Source organism: Prorops nasuta, unplaced genomic scaffold (assembly GCF_024137725.1).
Source record: "Prorops nasuta isolate Cenicafe-Biocafe unplaced genomic scaffold, Cenicafe_Pnas_1.2 PNAS00008, whole genome shotgun sequence".
Classification (NCBI taxonomy): Eukaryota; Metazoa; Arthropoda; class Insecta; order Hymenoptera; family Bethylidae; genus Prorops; species Prorops nasuta.
In genome coordinates this window covers 3,493,461-3,510,494 of record NW_027116805.1, presented here as the reverse complement: position 1 = coordinate 3,510,494, position 17,034 = coordinate 3,493,461, and the positions used below count along the sequence as shown (strand labels likewise).

The window sequence follows — 17,034 nt, the reverse complement described above, 5'->3', positions numbered from 1 at the left end:
GACAAAATGTGAAATAAATCGTTGGACTGTCCCGCATGGGATGCACGATCAATCACAGTGCCGCGACGCCGGCGACACTTCGACGTTCTAGAAAATGCGATAGACGTCTCCCTTAAATAATCGCTCAGCCTTCTCGCTGAACTTTCACGTAAAAAGTTCCGTCACCTAAAAAATCTCAATCCTTACTTTCCCTTTAAACAACTTTATTTTATTTAAACTTGCGTCGTCATTTCCATCACATTAATTTTTTATAAGAATATCTTGTGCGACTAATCTAACGATTTACTACTTAAAAAATATCCTTAATTCCTGCACAAAGAAACTGCAGAAATTCTGAATATTTTCCGTGAGATACATAAATTTTTATTATTAAATGAAAGGCGTTTAATATCAACAAATCAGTTATAATTCACGTAGTATGGTAGTGAACATTATATTTATAGATAAAAAAAGATATGTATTTCGAAAGAGTTTAAAGCTGAACTACTGACAAAATTAATAATGCGTACTTACTTCTTTAATCGTATGATTTTAACAAATTGTTCTTGCATTATTTATATAGAATATTGTTAGCAGTGTTACCAGTATTGACCCTTGCAAGAAAAATTTTTCATGCATTGAAATATAATAGGACTAACGAATAACTGTAATCCGATTTATTACGTTTATCGTTAGTTCGTTAAACAAAGATAACGTAAATACAAAAATTAAAAGAAAGTTCTTTGGAATATGGTTTTTATTATTGCGCCAGTGTCTTTGTGTATGTGTGGCATATCCTTGTATGGGCATGTATTTGTGTATTTGCTGAGTGAGAGTACGTGTCTCTATTATAAATGTACAACTTGTCAATACATATGATTTCTTTACGTGACTATAGATAATGTAATATAATATATAATATATATTAATATATAATAGTAATATTTTTTACTCGGTCTTCTCGGCTTAATCGTCGATATAATTAATAATAATAAATTATTATTATATCAATAATAGTCCTAATAATGCAAGTCGTTTAGTGGCAAAATTTTCTAACATACGCCACGCGTCGGGCTCGGAAATTGTCAACCCTTTCTCTGCGAAAGGGGAGGGGTGGGTTTTAAAGATATAGCAAAATTGGTGTAATTCTGTGCTTGTTACGCGCGCGTATGTGTATGTGTCAGTATAAGGGCGTCTGTTTGATTGAAAATGAAAAGTTAAGAAGGTTTAAAATGCCCGACGCGACGGCGCTCACGCAAAATCCACTTTTTATTTACACCACCCCTTCCCTAGTCCCTCTATTTATATATTTTCCACCTCTCTCTCTCGTTTTCAGGCACTCGCTCTCTCCCCTTCCTACCCTCTACGTTGAAACTTTTTCATCTATTTATATTTCACGCTTTTTTTATCCGTCAACATTTTAACTTTTTTATTTTCCAACACACAGTAAATTGATTTCAGCAATTTTTATCAATACCCGTTTTTATTTGCTTTTATAAATTTATCCGAATACCTTTTATCTCACTCTCTCTCATTCCCTGTCTCTCCATCCCAATTTATTAGTAAATGTTTTAATATGTCTCTCATATTTTTATTTCAACACCTATTCATTTTCAAAGAATATTTTTGTTTAATCAAATCCACTTCTTTCTTTATTAAGTTTTCTGATTAACGTCTCTCGCTTTACCTTAAATATGCTTTTCGCTTTGTTTGAGTTGTCCTCATTTTGCTTTGAACTGCCCTCTCTCTCTCTCTCTCTCTCTCTCTCTCCCCCTCTTTCTTCCATCCTATTTCCGCCTCCTACCCCCTCAATGATATTATCCCCTTAATTTCTTATTATATTACACGCCAATTTTCATCCTTCCCCTTCGTTCTTCTTTCTGTACTTTTCATTTTATCATACACCAAGCTTTTCCTCTACTATTTTTTGCAAGTGTTTTCCTTTCCCATTCCCACTTTCATTCTTCCTTGCTTGTTCAGCGTTTACACTCATTTTTCCACACTCCTACACCCTCCCTCCTGAGCTTTTATTACAACGAGATATCTCCAGAAGTGTAAACTGCAAGGATGAGAGACAGCTAAGTCTAACAGAAGCACAATGCCAGGGTGAGAGAGTCGCCCTGAAAAGGGTGCCTTACTTCGTGGAAAATCATGAGCTTCGTCGACCCCAACCCTTCTCCTAACCCCTCAGACCCCTTTCAAACCCAACAACATTGGCGAAGCTACAGGCACGTGCACGGAACATCCGTCCTCGCGAGAACGAATATGCAGGCTCGAAATTCACTCGCCGATTATAGAAAAAAGAACCAAGATATTATCCTTATGTTTATTTTTATTAGAAAGTTCTTCATGCTAAAATATAAATAAGCGATTTTATCTTATTCATTATTCGCTATCTTAAGCCATCTTCTATCTTTTCAAGTATAATGTATAATATGGTAATTTCAACCCCTTTGTGTAGTAAATTTTAACCCCTTAGCTCAACTCGACAAGAGAAACGAATTATTGGAGAAAATTGAAATTCTAGACAAAACTTTGCGATAGTACAAAAGGAGAAGTTCGATCGGACTCTGTTATTTACGTTATTAGATGGGAAGAAATATTGAGAATATTTAATTTTACTTCTGCCAACGTATTCTTAATCCCCCTCTCTCCCTCCGAAAGTCGCATATTTTGAGTATTCTTACTCCTCTTTTATTAGTAGTATTTCTTTAGTTCGAAACCTAAAAGTATAAAAGAATTTTCATTTATTCTAAAAGTTTTAGTAGTTCTCCTCTTAGGATATTTCAACTTTTCCGCGGACTTTTTCCAACAACGTCGTTTATCTACAAAGGTTAGAATTGCCTATTTATAGAATTTGTTGTAACGATTACTAGTCAATTTTTTTTATTTGCTTAATTATAGTTCTCGTTGAACGGCTCGTAAGTTTTTTAAACTATATTTCTAAATTATTTTATACACAAAATTGTTCACTAACTTGATACGTTAAAATTTCCGATAATTTTAGCTTTCGGCATTGATCTATATTCGAATGATTAAGAGATTTCAGTGTCTGAAATGTTTAGAAGTTGCTTTAGACATTTCCGATGGTCTTCTCGGATTCCCGCGGAAAAGTTCAGTGGTCAGATCGCTTCGAGCCTGATATTCTAACGAGATTGACGATGATAACGTTAATTAATTAGCGGTATAAGCTTAAATAGGATTCGGAACGATATTAGCGTTATTATCGCGTGTTTCATGGTAATAATAAAATCTTACTTGCTATAAAATCACTATTTACGCTTCTTAAATGACCTCCTTTTATACTCCGTTCATTGCTCTTTATCCTTCATTCAAGAAGATATTGCTGCTGTGTTAAGACGCTCGGCTTCCATAGTCCTACCAAATATTTATTTCTTCAACGTTTTCCCCTAATTTTTTTTCGATCACGAACACCCTTCCCCACTTTGTCTCATGCGTCTTTCAGCCGTTTCTTTTTTTGTTTTTAGCTTATAGTTTTTCTTACAGAGCTTCGAGGGGGGCCGAATAATTTGAAGTACTTTCCGGGCCTTAGAATCTCGTGACAAGGCGCCATTTTAAAGAAACTTCGTGTGTTCTGATAATCTCAACACGACGAAAGCTATCTAATAGCAAAAATCATAAAGAAAAATAACCGTTAATGTACATCGAGTAGTAAACCACGAAACGATACAGCCACGTGGAAATTCAGGTATTCCATTGAAATCTTCCCTCGTAAGCTGCGATCGGGCAGCAATTATCAATCGTCGATCAATTGACAATGGTGGAAAATAGTTGAATAATAGAGTGGATTATTTTTTCTTCTTTCGCCTTATATAAAAATATATGGATAAACTTAAAATGAATCGTTGTTGGTTTCGATAATTTCTGCCTGATCATTAAGAGTCTTTATCCATTTGTATATTATTGCTCAATTTTGCATAATTATCCATTTTGTTATATCTATCAAATTAGTTAACTTTGTGATCAACAGATCTCGCTCTAAATATGTTCATATATAAGCGAATTCGTGCAGTAAATTACACAGCAATTTTACAGCAAATTTAATTATAGTTCAATTTGTTTTTCATTGTTTTCTAATCTTATGGAAGATTTATGGCTGTAACGAGGATAACTTCTAGTTAGAAATAATTAATTCGATTGAAGAATCTGAATCGTGAAATATGCGAGGAGAAAATTCACTGCACAACGAAACAAAGGGTGAAAGGAACCAATAGAAATTGTGGCGCCCCGTAAAATTACTGAAAAACCAAAAACACTGATTCCCACCCTCTATTGAACATCATTCGTTCATCAGCAAATCCCTCTAACAAAATACAATCGATGCCGGTGACGTACTTCCAACTATTCCGCCATCAATAACAACGACGTTTAATTAATAATTAATTAATCGCTAGAATTAATTAATTAATCGTTTGTTACGTCCGAAACGAGATATAGCTTGATTGATAAATAGTTTATTTTTTAATCCTCTTTAGTTAGTTATCTGTTTATTTATCTTTCTCTTAATGTTTAAGCTTAAAGTCGAACTATCGGTAGGGTAAATTATTTTAGTGTTTATCATCTGCTCGCTTCAATTCTGCCAACACGGGTCTTGCTCCAAATCTTATAAGAACAGTAATATTTATCGCTAAGATATAGGAGGCAAACTTCTTTCTTCCTACTCGTGATTCGCTTAATTTTAATGGCTAAGATGAAAGTCTCACTACTATTAGGAAGCGTCATTGCCAGTAACGTGCTCGCAACGTCGGCAAATTCGTATTTAATAGCTGTCGCGAGCAAAATCATTTCTAATCTTCATGAATCAAACAAATTTTGTACACACAATTCCTAAAAACCTCCTTCTAACCGCAGGAATCAAAATTAAATTGTCTACAAGTATTAATGAAATCAGTCTATTATCAAGAATGAGTTACAATATTATGAATTGTTTAAAAACTGCTGTATTAGTTTTTAAGCAATAGATATCGAAAGCTACTACAATGGAGAAAGGAAGTATTATTGATTATTATATTAAATATTAGATTTACGTGACTTATCGTAACAAAAAAATATGATTAGAATGATTTTTCTCGCACCTGCCTAAACTACTCGAAGCAATTATTCTTATAAATCGATGCTCACCGTCTATATCGTCGCACTAGAATATAATTAATGATAATTTATATATATATATATATAATATATCGGTGAGATGCTGAATAGTCGACAATAGCTTAATGGTAATGGTTGCGACGGTAACAATAATAATAATAACAGTAAAGCGTTGTAAAATCATCCCTTACTGTTCCTCTTTAAGCGTTAAATATGTATACTATTTATATAATCTCTCTGAATGTAGGTTATCCACGTACTTGGTTCCCCTATTTTTTTGTTTCTTATCTTACGTCAGCTTACAGTTAGAGATCCGTCACTCCAGTGACTCGGCGAGCCTTTGATGTCTCTCACCGATCTCGCATTGTTTCTCCGCGCTTTTTTGTTATTGTTACTGTTGTTGTTATTGTTATAGTTATTATTATTGCTGCTGATGCATCACGCTCGCCTCTCGGCGTTTAATGCGCGCTTTACAACAACTGTGGTCCAATTTATCGACGCGGCACCTTCCAGAAACGTCCACCTACCCCCTTCCACACCCCCAACCCCCTTCTACTTTCGCCTCTTCGACTGATTTATGACATAGCCTTTTTCAAATACCCAGACTCTTTCGCGCTACGAATAATTAATCTTGTTCGAGAAACCTTGTTATAATCCTTAATAAAATTATGAAAGCTTCTTCTTATTCTTCCTTCTCATCTCCCTCTTTCAGTGAGAAATTTTCAGGAAAATTTGATTTATGTCCAGCTATCGAACTCTCTTAAAGATTTTCTTGGGTATAAGATCATCTTGAAGGAATTTTTAAGTAAGGGTGGCATTTTTGTGTTGGAGACCAATTGTTTTGTTTCATTGTTTAAAGTTTTTTTGGAACAGTGGGCTTTGGGTTACAATGAAAATAGAAAATTTTATAGGGAGCTTTTCGTATGAAAATAAGGAGGAGATTTGTTGGAAAAATGTTTTGTGGCTTTATTAAATTCTTTAATTTGACATTACTATTTATTTTTCTTTTTGGGCCAAGACAATTTTTGTGTAGGAAAAAAGCAAAATTATTACAGAGGATAGAATGACGGTTGGACATAAAAAATGGAAGGATGACTGATAAAACTTAAAGAATAGAAAAAGCAGAATGTAGGATACAACAATGCGAATGAACGGTGAATAATATGGAATAAATAATGAAGCTTAGAGGACAAAAGAGTATCGATTTCCGGATAAATTGAATTTCATTCAGGGAAGTCTCTGAGGTGTCACAGAGCGGAAGGAGGGGCGGGCTAGTGAGAGAAACCAATAAAGAAGAAGACGAAGCAGAAGAACATGATGAAGAGAACTGGCTCACAAGAAACATAGCCACTCGCTATTCCATATTTGAATTTCTCCTAGCGCCAATATCTAGTCTGGGTATCGTGAAATTTATCCTTATCCAATGGGACCAATGAATCTTTCTCTAAATTCTGAAGCAACGCAATCATTAAAATTTAAATCATTTCCTGGCATTGGAAATTTACATTCGTGGAGACTTTTCCAGTCCAAAGGGACCGATCGATTTCCCCTTTGATGCTAAACGAAATAAAATAACACTGCTAAATTATCCACAATTCGTCCCATTAACTATTCAAGTATTCCAATATTTTCTTCCATTTGCTAAAACCGAATTCAAGAGAAAAATTTTACAGATTTTGTGCTAGAAAATTAAATTTAGTAAGAGTTTTCTTGGATTTTCAACTAATCGTTGCCACAGATTTTTTCAAGATGAGAATAGTTTGAGAAACATGGGATTTGAGTTTCTTTTGGGGTAAGGGGTTGAAGATGCGTCGAGAACGTTTTAGAATTTTCTTTGGGAAAGGAAAAAAAGCCGCGCCGCAGGGCCTTTTTCGAGGGAGTGCTACACCCCTTCTTGTGTCCTGTGACGTAACGGGACGTATTAGCCACGGAGACCCAGTAGGACCGCCAGTGAGAGTCCCAATAAAAGGCACCCGCTGCTTGCCGTCACTTCCGGTGCGGAATTACAGCCATCCTTCTGGCAGCAATACGTCCTTGTACTCCAAGCCTCTGAAAATTTTGAATCTTTATTAAAGCCACACATAATCATTTCTATGCCAATCGATCCACCTAATTATTTATTTGCTTTCATTAAACGATTTTCGTGAATTCTTATTCATACTTATAAACTGAAAAAAGATTTACGTTAAGTTTGCAATTATATTGATTTTTATTTGTAAAATAAATTGTGTTTCCTAAAATTTCATTTTTATTCCCAAAGTCAAATAATTCGAATTGAAGGGTGGTGGAAAATGCCGTGGTGCAATTGGGGTGGTAAAGGCTGCAGTTAGCTGCAGCTCATTCTCGCAAATCACAATAATTCTTGGCTGGAAACTGGCGCAATTACCTTAATAAAGTGGGCGTCTAAACAAGCTGTGCTTGGTTATCGTGCAAATAAGTGAACAGCTGAGTTGCTGCTTTATCTTTGATATTTCGCTTTTATAAAACTGTCCCGTATTATAACAATTTTTATATTTTATATCAGAATTACAAACCTTAATTATTTCCAAAGAAAACGGAATAATTCAAAAGCTAGATTTCGATAGGAAATTACAAAGTAAAAGTATTAAGGAATCATAGTCTACAAAAACAAAAAGGTAATCTTGAAACTTGTCACTATTGAAAGACTGAATAAAAATGTTGTATTTGGAAAGTAAAATCATGTTTTTTGTCTTTCATAATGTTACAAGATTTTAGTCAAAGCAGTGTAAATAATAGAAATAAATGATTACAAGGGTTAATGAAATAGGACTTGAAAGGGAATAGCAACATTTTCGATAGTTGTACGTTTCAGCAAATGTTAATTTTCGTGTGTTTTGAGGGAGAGATAAAATAGGTTCAAAGTACAAAAGAAGAAATAAAATCCACACAAAGAAAATATTTTTTTACATAAAATAAAACTAGTACAAGCTTTTTCCAAGTATTTCAAATAACAGTTAAAAGTATTAAAATCGGATATGAAAGGGAACATGAAACGTTTCCGGATACTTGAAAATTGTTAAGAGTTTTTCTATATATTGTTGATTTTGGGGGTTGCAGGCCTAAAGGGGATAAAGAGTCAAAGGACACGGTTTTTGGTTATGCGTAATGCGATTACACGAAACGGCCAAATCCAGACGTACTTCTGGTTCGAGAAAAGCCGCTTGCAAAGCGGATAACATCCTAAAAACTTTTTCTCATCCCCTCATAATTCCTAGGATATACTCTCAAACGTTACACGATATCCTATATCGTATACTGCATGTATACACAGAATTCGATAAACTCTGAAAAGTTGAGGAATTGAATATTTAATATGTAAGGCTCAGGACCCTTTACCCAATTTAAAAAATAAAATAGTAAAATTACTGAATAAATATTGACTCTTTAATTTCTTATTTTTCTACTGATAATAAGACCTGGTGTTTTTATGATTTTATCATAACTCAGATTTTTTGAACTTTAAATATATGCAGCAATCTTTTTCAGCTTATAAGAGTTGATGAAGAACATTAAGTTAGTCAAGACCAGGTTGATATCTAAATAATATGCTTCATGATGAAAAAATGTAGGATACATTCAGCCTTAAGAGCTATAAAGAAATGCAGGAGTGAATCAGGGCAGAACGAAATTAAGGACGACCCGTGGAGATTCTAGCCTTTCCCTAATATTTAACCAGCTTTTCTACATTATTTTTTATGAAAATTTCATGATAATTATTTTTTTTTGCACTCTTAAATCTTTTCTTCAATCATTTCAATTATTTTAAAAACTTGGTAAATGTAAACATTTTTTTAATAATACTTTAGAATTTATTTTTTCTAAACTTTGTTAACCTTATCTGCATTCACATCAAAACAATGTTGCTAATCACCATTGTGCGAAGATTTTTCTGTATTTTCGGAGTAAGGGATTTTCTCAGGGAGAAGTATATTATCTACGATTTACGATTTAAGTTTTTGACACAGGATATTTATCTAGGACTTTCATCGAGCAAGCATTTTATTAACTCCATTCTCAACGTAGCTTCCTATAAATCAAAAGGTGGCTCATACATCAAAATTTCCCTTGCACATCACGAAATGAAATGGGAAACGAAGGTGAGTGGAAGTGAATAGGGATCAGAGAAGATTAGGGAGTTTGGGTGAAAGTGAAAAAAAGATTCTGAATGTTTCGTACTTAAAGTTACCATCGATCATATCGTCCAAATGCTTAATAAAATTGTTAAATCAAAACTTGAATCTATTTATTTATAATAATTGGAAAACGTATATGAATATAGTAATTTAGAGAAATGCTTTTACAGAATTTATGTAGTATGAATTGTTTATTACTGGAGAAACTTTTCTGGAGTAGGAAAGGTTTGTATCAGGGCGATAGTTTTTCTAGGGACCACGGGTCTGAAATTGAAATATTGAAAAATGTCTCTACAGCATCTTTAATATCGCGCTTCGCGTACGAGAAGAAAAGATCCGGGAGCTCCAGGTTGACCTGCTGAATAAAATATTTTGCGCTTCGGAGCAAGAAAATAGTTAGATATAGCTACGAAAATGGGCCAGGGTGAAATATGGGAGTTTGAGGGACTACTTGTCCTTCGGGCTAAAAACGAGATTTGATCGGCACTGATTCTTCTCGAAGAATAAAATATTCAGGTGACCTAATTTTTGTAAAACAATATCTGAAATTAACTCTAACAATATATATATATATATATATATATATATATATATATATTCCATCATCAATTACATTACTTATAAAGTAATTATGCATAGCTTTACGATTTTAAATAACTTAATCAACCAAAATTTTAATTCGTTTTAAATGCTGAGCTATAATTGGAATTCATCCAAGCTGATTGACTCATAATGATTTACTTCGTAATTTTAAAACTCGTTTAATTGTTCGAATAAATTACGAGTTAATAAAACAGATATACTTAATTAAATACCATAGAAAACAGTGGAGTGCCAGCTATCAGTGAAAGAAAAGGTCTTTGAAATGAACTAAATGCCAGTCGTACCAGTAATAAATGCTCATCATGATTTATGGCTAATTTTAAACTGTTTATTTCTGGTATTATCAACCGTGACACTTTTAGGCCAAATTGCTAAATGAGAAAAAATACGAATAAGAAAAAACCGTCAACGTTAATAACAGCTGATGCTGGCAATTTAAATTATTCCTTATTATCATTTTAAAAATATTCATAAAATGTTCTCTATCCACGTAGCAGTCGGAAATTCCCAGATAGGAGTACGCGCGTAAACATATATTATTTCACGAGAATTTTACTGACTCACGTATAGAAGAACTCGAATATTTTTTTTAGGTAAAAACACAATACACGTTCTGCAAACATGACAAAATTTATAACTTCTTGGTGAAAAAGCGTATTACTATTTTTAATAAATGTAATTTGTATTAGTAATATACAATGGATCAGAAGAATAAAGTAACTAGGACATAAAAGGAATAAGTTAGAACGTAGTAAATATACATTTGTCCCAAGTTCGTATGGGATGAAACTGTTCTAATCATTAATTCCAGCATATTGGTAGTATAATAATATTTTATGTGATTTTAGAGGGGGGGGGGGGGGATGATAGTGAAGTAGAGCGGGGCAACGTGAGGGGTAATCAAGAATATGACGAAAGTGGAAGATAACGTAACATGCAGGAGGAGGACTGGCCAAGATGGTCAGGGAGAGGCGGCTTTGTGCCAAAAAGCTCGCCGAGCCAATAGAGCTGTGATTTATGGCCTAATCTAGCGAAAGGCAACCGAAAACGTCCCAGCTAGCTCGCTTGCTAGTTTCGAAATTGCCAGAATTAATAGACCATAAAGGATCCCCAATATTTTCCTATCGCGATCTCCCCACGCACCTCCCTTAAAAAGCTTTACCATCGCTACAATATTTGCAAACTTTCGACCAATCAGATACAGAGCCAAATGCTAGGTTGCGCTGGAATCAAGTAGTACAACTTTTAAATGTTGAGACAGTTTATTTCATTTTATTTTGAATACCTAAACATTTCTGTTATAACATTTCACTAAAATTAACATTATTAAATTATACAAACTACAATTGATTGACTCTTTTTGAACGTTTCACATTTAATTGAAATCCTTTCAAGTTGTTACAAATTTTAAGACATTAATTATACGTGTCAAAAAAGATGATGTTACTTCTTAAGCTATGAATATTTAAGATAATACAAATAGTCTATTTTATAAATACTAAGAAATGACCGATTACCTTTTGCACGTGTTTTAGTCAGTGCCTTACATTATTTTGGTGGGATTCGCATATTCCATGGGGTGGATCAACGAACCGGTAGAACGAAGTTATGGTACAAACTATAAAACGCAAAAATAAATATAGATGAAAAGGTATAAAAGCCTGCATGGTGCAAATGGGTTTTTATCTACCATGGTCCATTTCGTGGTATCTATTTGGGTTGGTGTTCGTAAAATTATCGCCATATTAGAAGATATTTCTTTCTGATGAAAAAGAATAACAAAAGAACACAATAAATATAAGGAACATCCATTTTAATCCATTAACTGATCATATATACTTTTTTAACAAATTTTTTGTCCATAATTATAATAGAAAAATGTAATGCAGTCTGTAGTAGCTTATTATTTACGAATCTTTTAAAATTGATTGAAATATTGTTGGAGCTTACTGAAATCTAAGTTTGTTTTCATTTATCCAATAATTCTGGTGATATTTACAAGATCATTTGAATTAAAATAGGAGAAATAGAAATGTTTTATCGTATTCAAGAAAAATTAATCTCGATGAAGTGATTTTTAACCAGTGGCTTTTCAAGACTCATTATGCAAAGGTTCACACAAAGGGAGCTTTGAAATTAATGCACGCCAAGTTACGATAGTGGCTGACAGAGATTACGTCACTTTTATCAACGATGGTAATCAAAGCCTATGATGCTGCAAAGTCAGTATATTACGTTTTTCAGGAAATACGTGCATTAAAAATGACAAGAAGAATTTATTATGCGTATAATCTTTCGCTATTAATCATTCATGGTTCACGCTCTGTTTACAGAAAAAATACGGCGAAAATAACGAGTTTTAGGTTAGGTGTGCTTAAAATGGCTAACTCTGCACAACAAAATGGCCCCTACCTTTATCCGGAACATGACCGTATACTTATATTTTTAGATTATACCTTTAAGCAAATTTTTATTAATTATATGTATAAGAGTTAATTATAAATCAAATTTGTCAAAAATGAAAAGGATTAAATTTTGAGGGAGGACTGATTGATTAATTACTGCAAATCTAATGTAGGTGGGATTAAAACGCAAAGCCGTGGACTATAATGGTCTCGTTTTGAGATTTTCTGTCGGATAAATATGAAATGTTTCGCGTGCAGCTTGCTCCGTTGGTCGAATCATGCTTTTTGCCCCAAGGGGAGAAAGGAATTCCAGGGAATTTCTCTTGATCGGAGTACTGACATTCAAATCTTCGACTTCAAAGGTAACTGACGGCGCTCCGTTTTCAAACTCAACCTTTCCACCCACAACGCTTGACATGAGAGTTCCATATATGGATACATTCGATTACACACGAGTGGCAAACCACACATTTATGGGTGGATTCTGCATGTGTGTTATAGTTAGGATATATAGTGCAACACCCACCGGAATTGCTTCCTGTGCGAAACGAGCCAATATGCAGAAAAATTATACTATATCGTGCTAACACTCGGGTATTCGTGCAATATTTATTTCAGCTTTTCTATTATAAAATTAATCCTAGATTTCTTACAGTGTTATTGTATTTACTAAATTTATTTATACAATTGAAGAACTGACGGAGCTTCTAATGATTATAATATATATTACCACAGATAAAATTAAGGAAGTTTACAAACTATAAAATAATGTTGAAAAAATATCATGGATACTAAAATTAAATAACAGTTTGGAGTTTGGATGAATTGAAAATAAATCGATATAGATTAATATGCAAAGTGAATATATTCTTTTAATAAATTTGACTAATTAACTAAAGTTATGAGAGGCAGACAGTGCAATTAAAGTTTTTAATTAATGGAACAATTTTTTCAAGATTACTCACCCTTTTCCACACAAGAAGGCACACAGTCCCGTACCGTCGAGCCTTCGCTAACGTATTTCTGCAACAGAGGAAAAAACAAATGAATTAGAGTATCGAAGACTACAAGGAGAGTGGTAAAGGAGCATTTAACAGGTAAACTTACGCACACGTATAATGGCAAAGATGCACTTTTATACAGTGATGAGAATTATCTTAACTAGCTGGAATGGTAAAAAATGTGCAGATCCGAAAAAAAGTGAGAAAATTTGATAATACGATGGACGATGAATTTTTCCTATGAATAAAAAGTCGCAGTCAACAAAGTTTTATAAATCATTAAGCACATGCTAATAAAATTAACGTTTAATAGTTATAACTTAGTAAGTCTGGGAAATTTCAGAGCTTCTCAATTGTATGTTGGTAGTTTTATCTCTGATAGCTTATATTTAAATGTAGTTAGGAAGAAAAACTAAAAATAAAGTTTTTATATACAATTCTGTGTAGTTTTTATATAATATGTATAAGCTATTTTCCTTTCAAAACAATAATAAAATAGTAAATATAATGTTTTATATTAAACTTTTTAAAGATACTTTCAAATATACCATATTTTGGCTATCAATAATTAATGCCTTTCGATCGTTTATAATCCTGTTTTTATTAACGACCCATTATTTTTTACCTAGCCATTAAAATATCGACATAACCTAAAAAAATGTATAATATATATGTACGTGTTACTTTAAAGCCTGCACTTATTTTTACATATTTTAGCGCAAGCGTATTGCCACCAAAATATTAAATTTTTTTTTTTCATAAAGCATCGCTCATCTGCTATTAGGCTATTGAAAATATTTCACGCGTAAAAATTAAAGCTTGAAAAAAGCTTCTACAACAAACTTATTACGTTGGTAATGACGTTATCGCTAATTTTGCTTTTGCCATCGTAGTTTACACCTTTTTTCATATTTTATCTACCTCGTTAATTCAACCTGGATTTTAACAAATTACAATACGCGAATGTATAAAAAAATAATGAAAATCATAAACATATATATAAAATTCTTTCATAGTTTTGGATTCTTTGGAAGAACATATTATTATCTTGCATAAGAAGAACTCATGACTATAAAATAATTTTCGAATAATCGAATTTTTGTCATTGGCTAAACATAGCAACAAACACGATTCACGGTTAATTAACAAGAAGTGTAAATGACATGCACAAAATTATTGTTCCTGATCTTTCTTTCCCTCTCCTTCCTCTCTCCGAATCTCACTCAGTCAACCTAACTATCTGGCAAAGAATAGATCGGAGCGCTTGTTAAAAAAATGCAACGGATGCTTTTTCGCATCTCGGTGCTTTTTCGCTGTTTCAGTGATTTATAATTCACACGGCCAGTTCCAACAGATGCCACGTTATGCCACGCCGCCCCAAGCAGTGCTATGCCACGTTTCACCACACCACGCCATGCCACGCTACACGAAGAAAGTGCCTCGATGATTCACCGTTGCTAAATAGTCTGCGCGCCGCATTAGTGCAAGACTATACTACTTCTCACCCCTAAACCCTCCTCCCACTTTTTTCACGTCACTTTTCACAATTTCCCACCTTCTCACGCCCCTTCGCACCCTCTTTTTACGCTTTTTTATACGTCTTATCCCACTTCCACTCCCTTCATCCCAAAACAAGGATGGAGTAAACTCAAATCGACTTTTCTTTCAAATTGAAGGGGTTTATGGGAAAATTTCGATTTTCCATGCAAACGAGATTAATTTGACGAATGATATTCGGTGTTTCGGTATGCGGGTTAAATTCCTGACTTGTTCGAATTTTGAAATTTCTCGAAACGAACTGCGTCAGAGGTTGGATTGGATCGATACGTGACGATTACAACGCCCCGAGGACTTTCTACATATTAAACTTCTGTCTGTCCTGTATATGTATAGTATACATATTACATTTTAATATTCTCCTTACGGGATCCCTAATGAACTCCACATTGCAAACATCTTAACAAAAGTGTGACAAATGAGAAATAATACTGCATAGATATATACACTGCACAATCCCTAATGTTTTTCAAAAATTAATCTGTCAACAATCCAACAGACTTTTTCCCTAACTTTTTTGCTATTCTGTCAGTAATAATTATGCTGCAGTTTTAATTTTGTTAACTATATTCATTTTAATAATTAGAATAATGTATTTCATATTTGATTGCAATATTTGATTTTACTGAAAATTAGTACAAGTAAATACAGTTTCTTTTTAGTAACAGAGTAAAGTTGTAATTTTTTTAAAATAAAATTTTAAAATCAATCATTTTGTCAATTAGTCTGACGAACTGTGTTGTGTGTGAAATAGACTTCGAAGTTCCTTAGAGTGTAAGATGGAGAGTAGGATAGATAGCATAAGGGAAAATGTTCGACGAACGTTAAAGCAAGTCAATTTGAATGAGGTGCTGAGATTTTCGGTCAGTGGGTCAGCACGGAGTCGAGCGATAGTTCTGTGGACGAGAACATTTCGTCATTCGCATTCAAACAGCATCCAGTAGCCCCCACCAATCCGCGCATCAACCCTTACCCAACCCTAGCCACTTGATCGACCATCCACTTACAGAGAGAAGCAATTCGTAGCTGTAACTGGCTAGTTGCTAAAATCCACCCCAGCTTGTTACTCCTATACTAACTTGATATATCTCTCATCTCTCCAATCCAAAACAGTTTATTTGTTTATTTTATTTATTTACTCCAAAAAGCAATTTGTATCTTTAACCGGACTACTGTTAAGTCCACTACTCCAAACTGTCTGTTGATTACTACTAAACTCGATATATTTCCCATCATTCCACCTATAAGAAACTTATTTATTCAATTTACTATTTTAGAATTATTTCGATATTTACAGATCCTTATATTGTTTAGATTGCGTTTTTTTTTCTTCAACTCAAACGGTATAATCTCTTTTTCTATTTAATAAAATCTCTTCTTGGGAATCAATTTTAAAACTTTCTGTAAAGTAAAATTACAGTAATTTGTTTAATACCATTTTTATATATTACGTGCATCCTATGTAAGTGTGTAAACAAATATTGTAAATCCTATACGAAATGCATAAGTATTTAAGTGGTATAGAGGAGGGAGGAGGTGTTTCTTTGGATTTACATATTGAAATTGACAAATCTCTAGAAATTACCAGCTATCACGATTAATCTTTTTTGCAAAGAAATGGAAATATCATGTAGTTTGCTGCTATCTTTGTTTCTTTAAATCCGATGTTTCGCGATTTCCCAAAAGAGATGCAATCTCTTTTATATTGATACTTTGTGGGCAATATGGAGCCTCAAAATCCCAAACCAATTGGATGCAATTCCGTCGCCAATGGACGTACACGTCCAAAACTATTTCAGGACGACTTGCAGCTGGTTGCCGGAATTAATTTCACCATCGTATCTGGAAATTCCGCAGAATTGATCGACGTGAACGAATCTGAGCTGCAAGCACGTTGGCCACGGTTGGGATTGAGAGAGAAAGTAGCTCTTCTCCACTTATATAGTGTGTGTGTATGTGTGTGCCTATGACACACTGTTTACTGGTTACTACAAGTTATTTAAATTGTTGGACGTATAAATATTAAGATTGTAATTATTATTTATTAAAACATTTGCAGCTACAAATTAAGAAATTAGAATATTTAAAATTTTAATACGGTTATACTAGATTAAGATTTTAAAGATTCGATTTCCAGGTAATTAAGTTAATGAATGTAATTAAACATTGATCAGCTGCATGTAGAAAGTACCAACGGTTTAAATGTAAATGGAGCAGATTAGA

General features: G+C 33.6%; 1 protein-coding gene across 1 annotated transcript in view; it reads right to left on the bottom strand.

The window, feature by feature from the left end:
* Window positions 1–207: 207 nt before the first annotated feature.
* The window catches only part of LOC136775623 (lymphocyte antigen 6G), a 77,213-nt gene continuing 60,386 nt past the window's right edge, over window positions 208–17,034 (bottom strand). The window contains exons 3-4 of the mRNA XM_066730570.1: window positions 13,219–13,276; window positions 208–7,140 (exon numbers count right to left, since the gene is read on the bottom strand). Of these exons, the coding sequence (XP_066586667.1) occupies window positions 7,013–7,140; window positions 13,219–13,276 (186 nt within the window). The 3' untranslated portion in view covers window positions 208–7,012. The remainder of the gene's footprint in view (window positions 7,141–13,218; window positions 13,277–17,034) is intronic.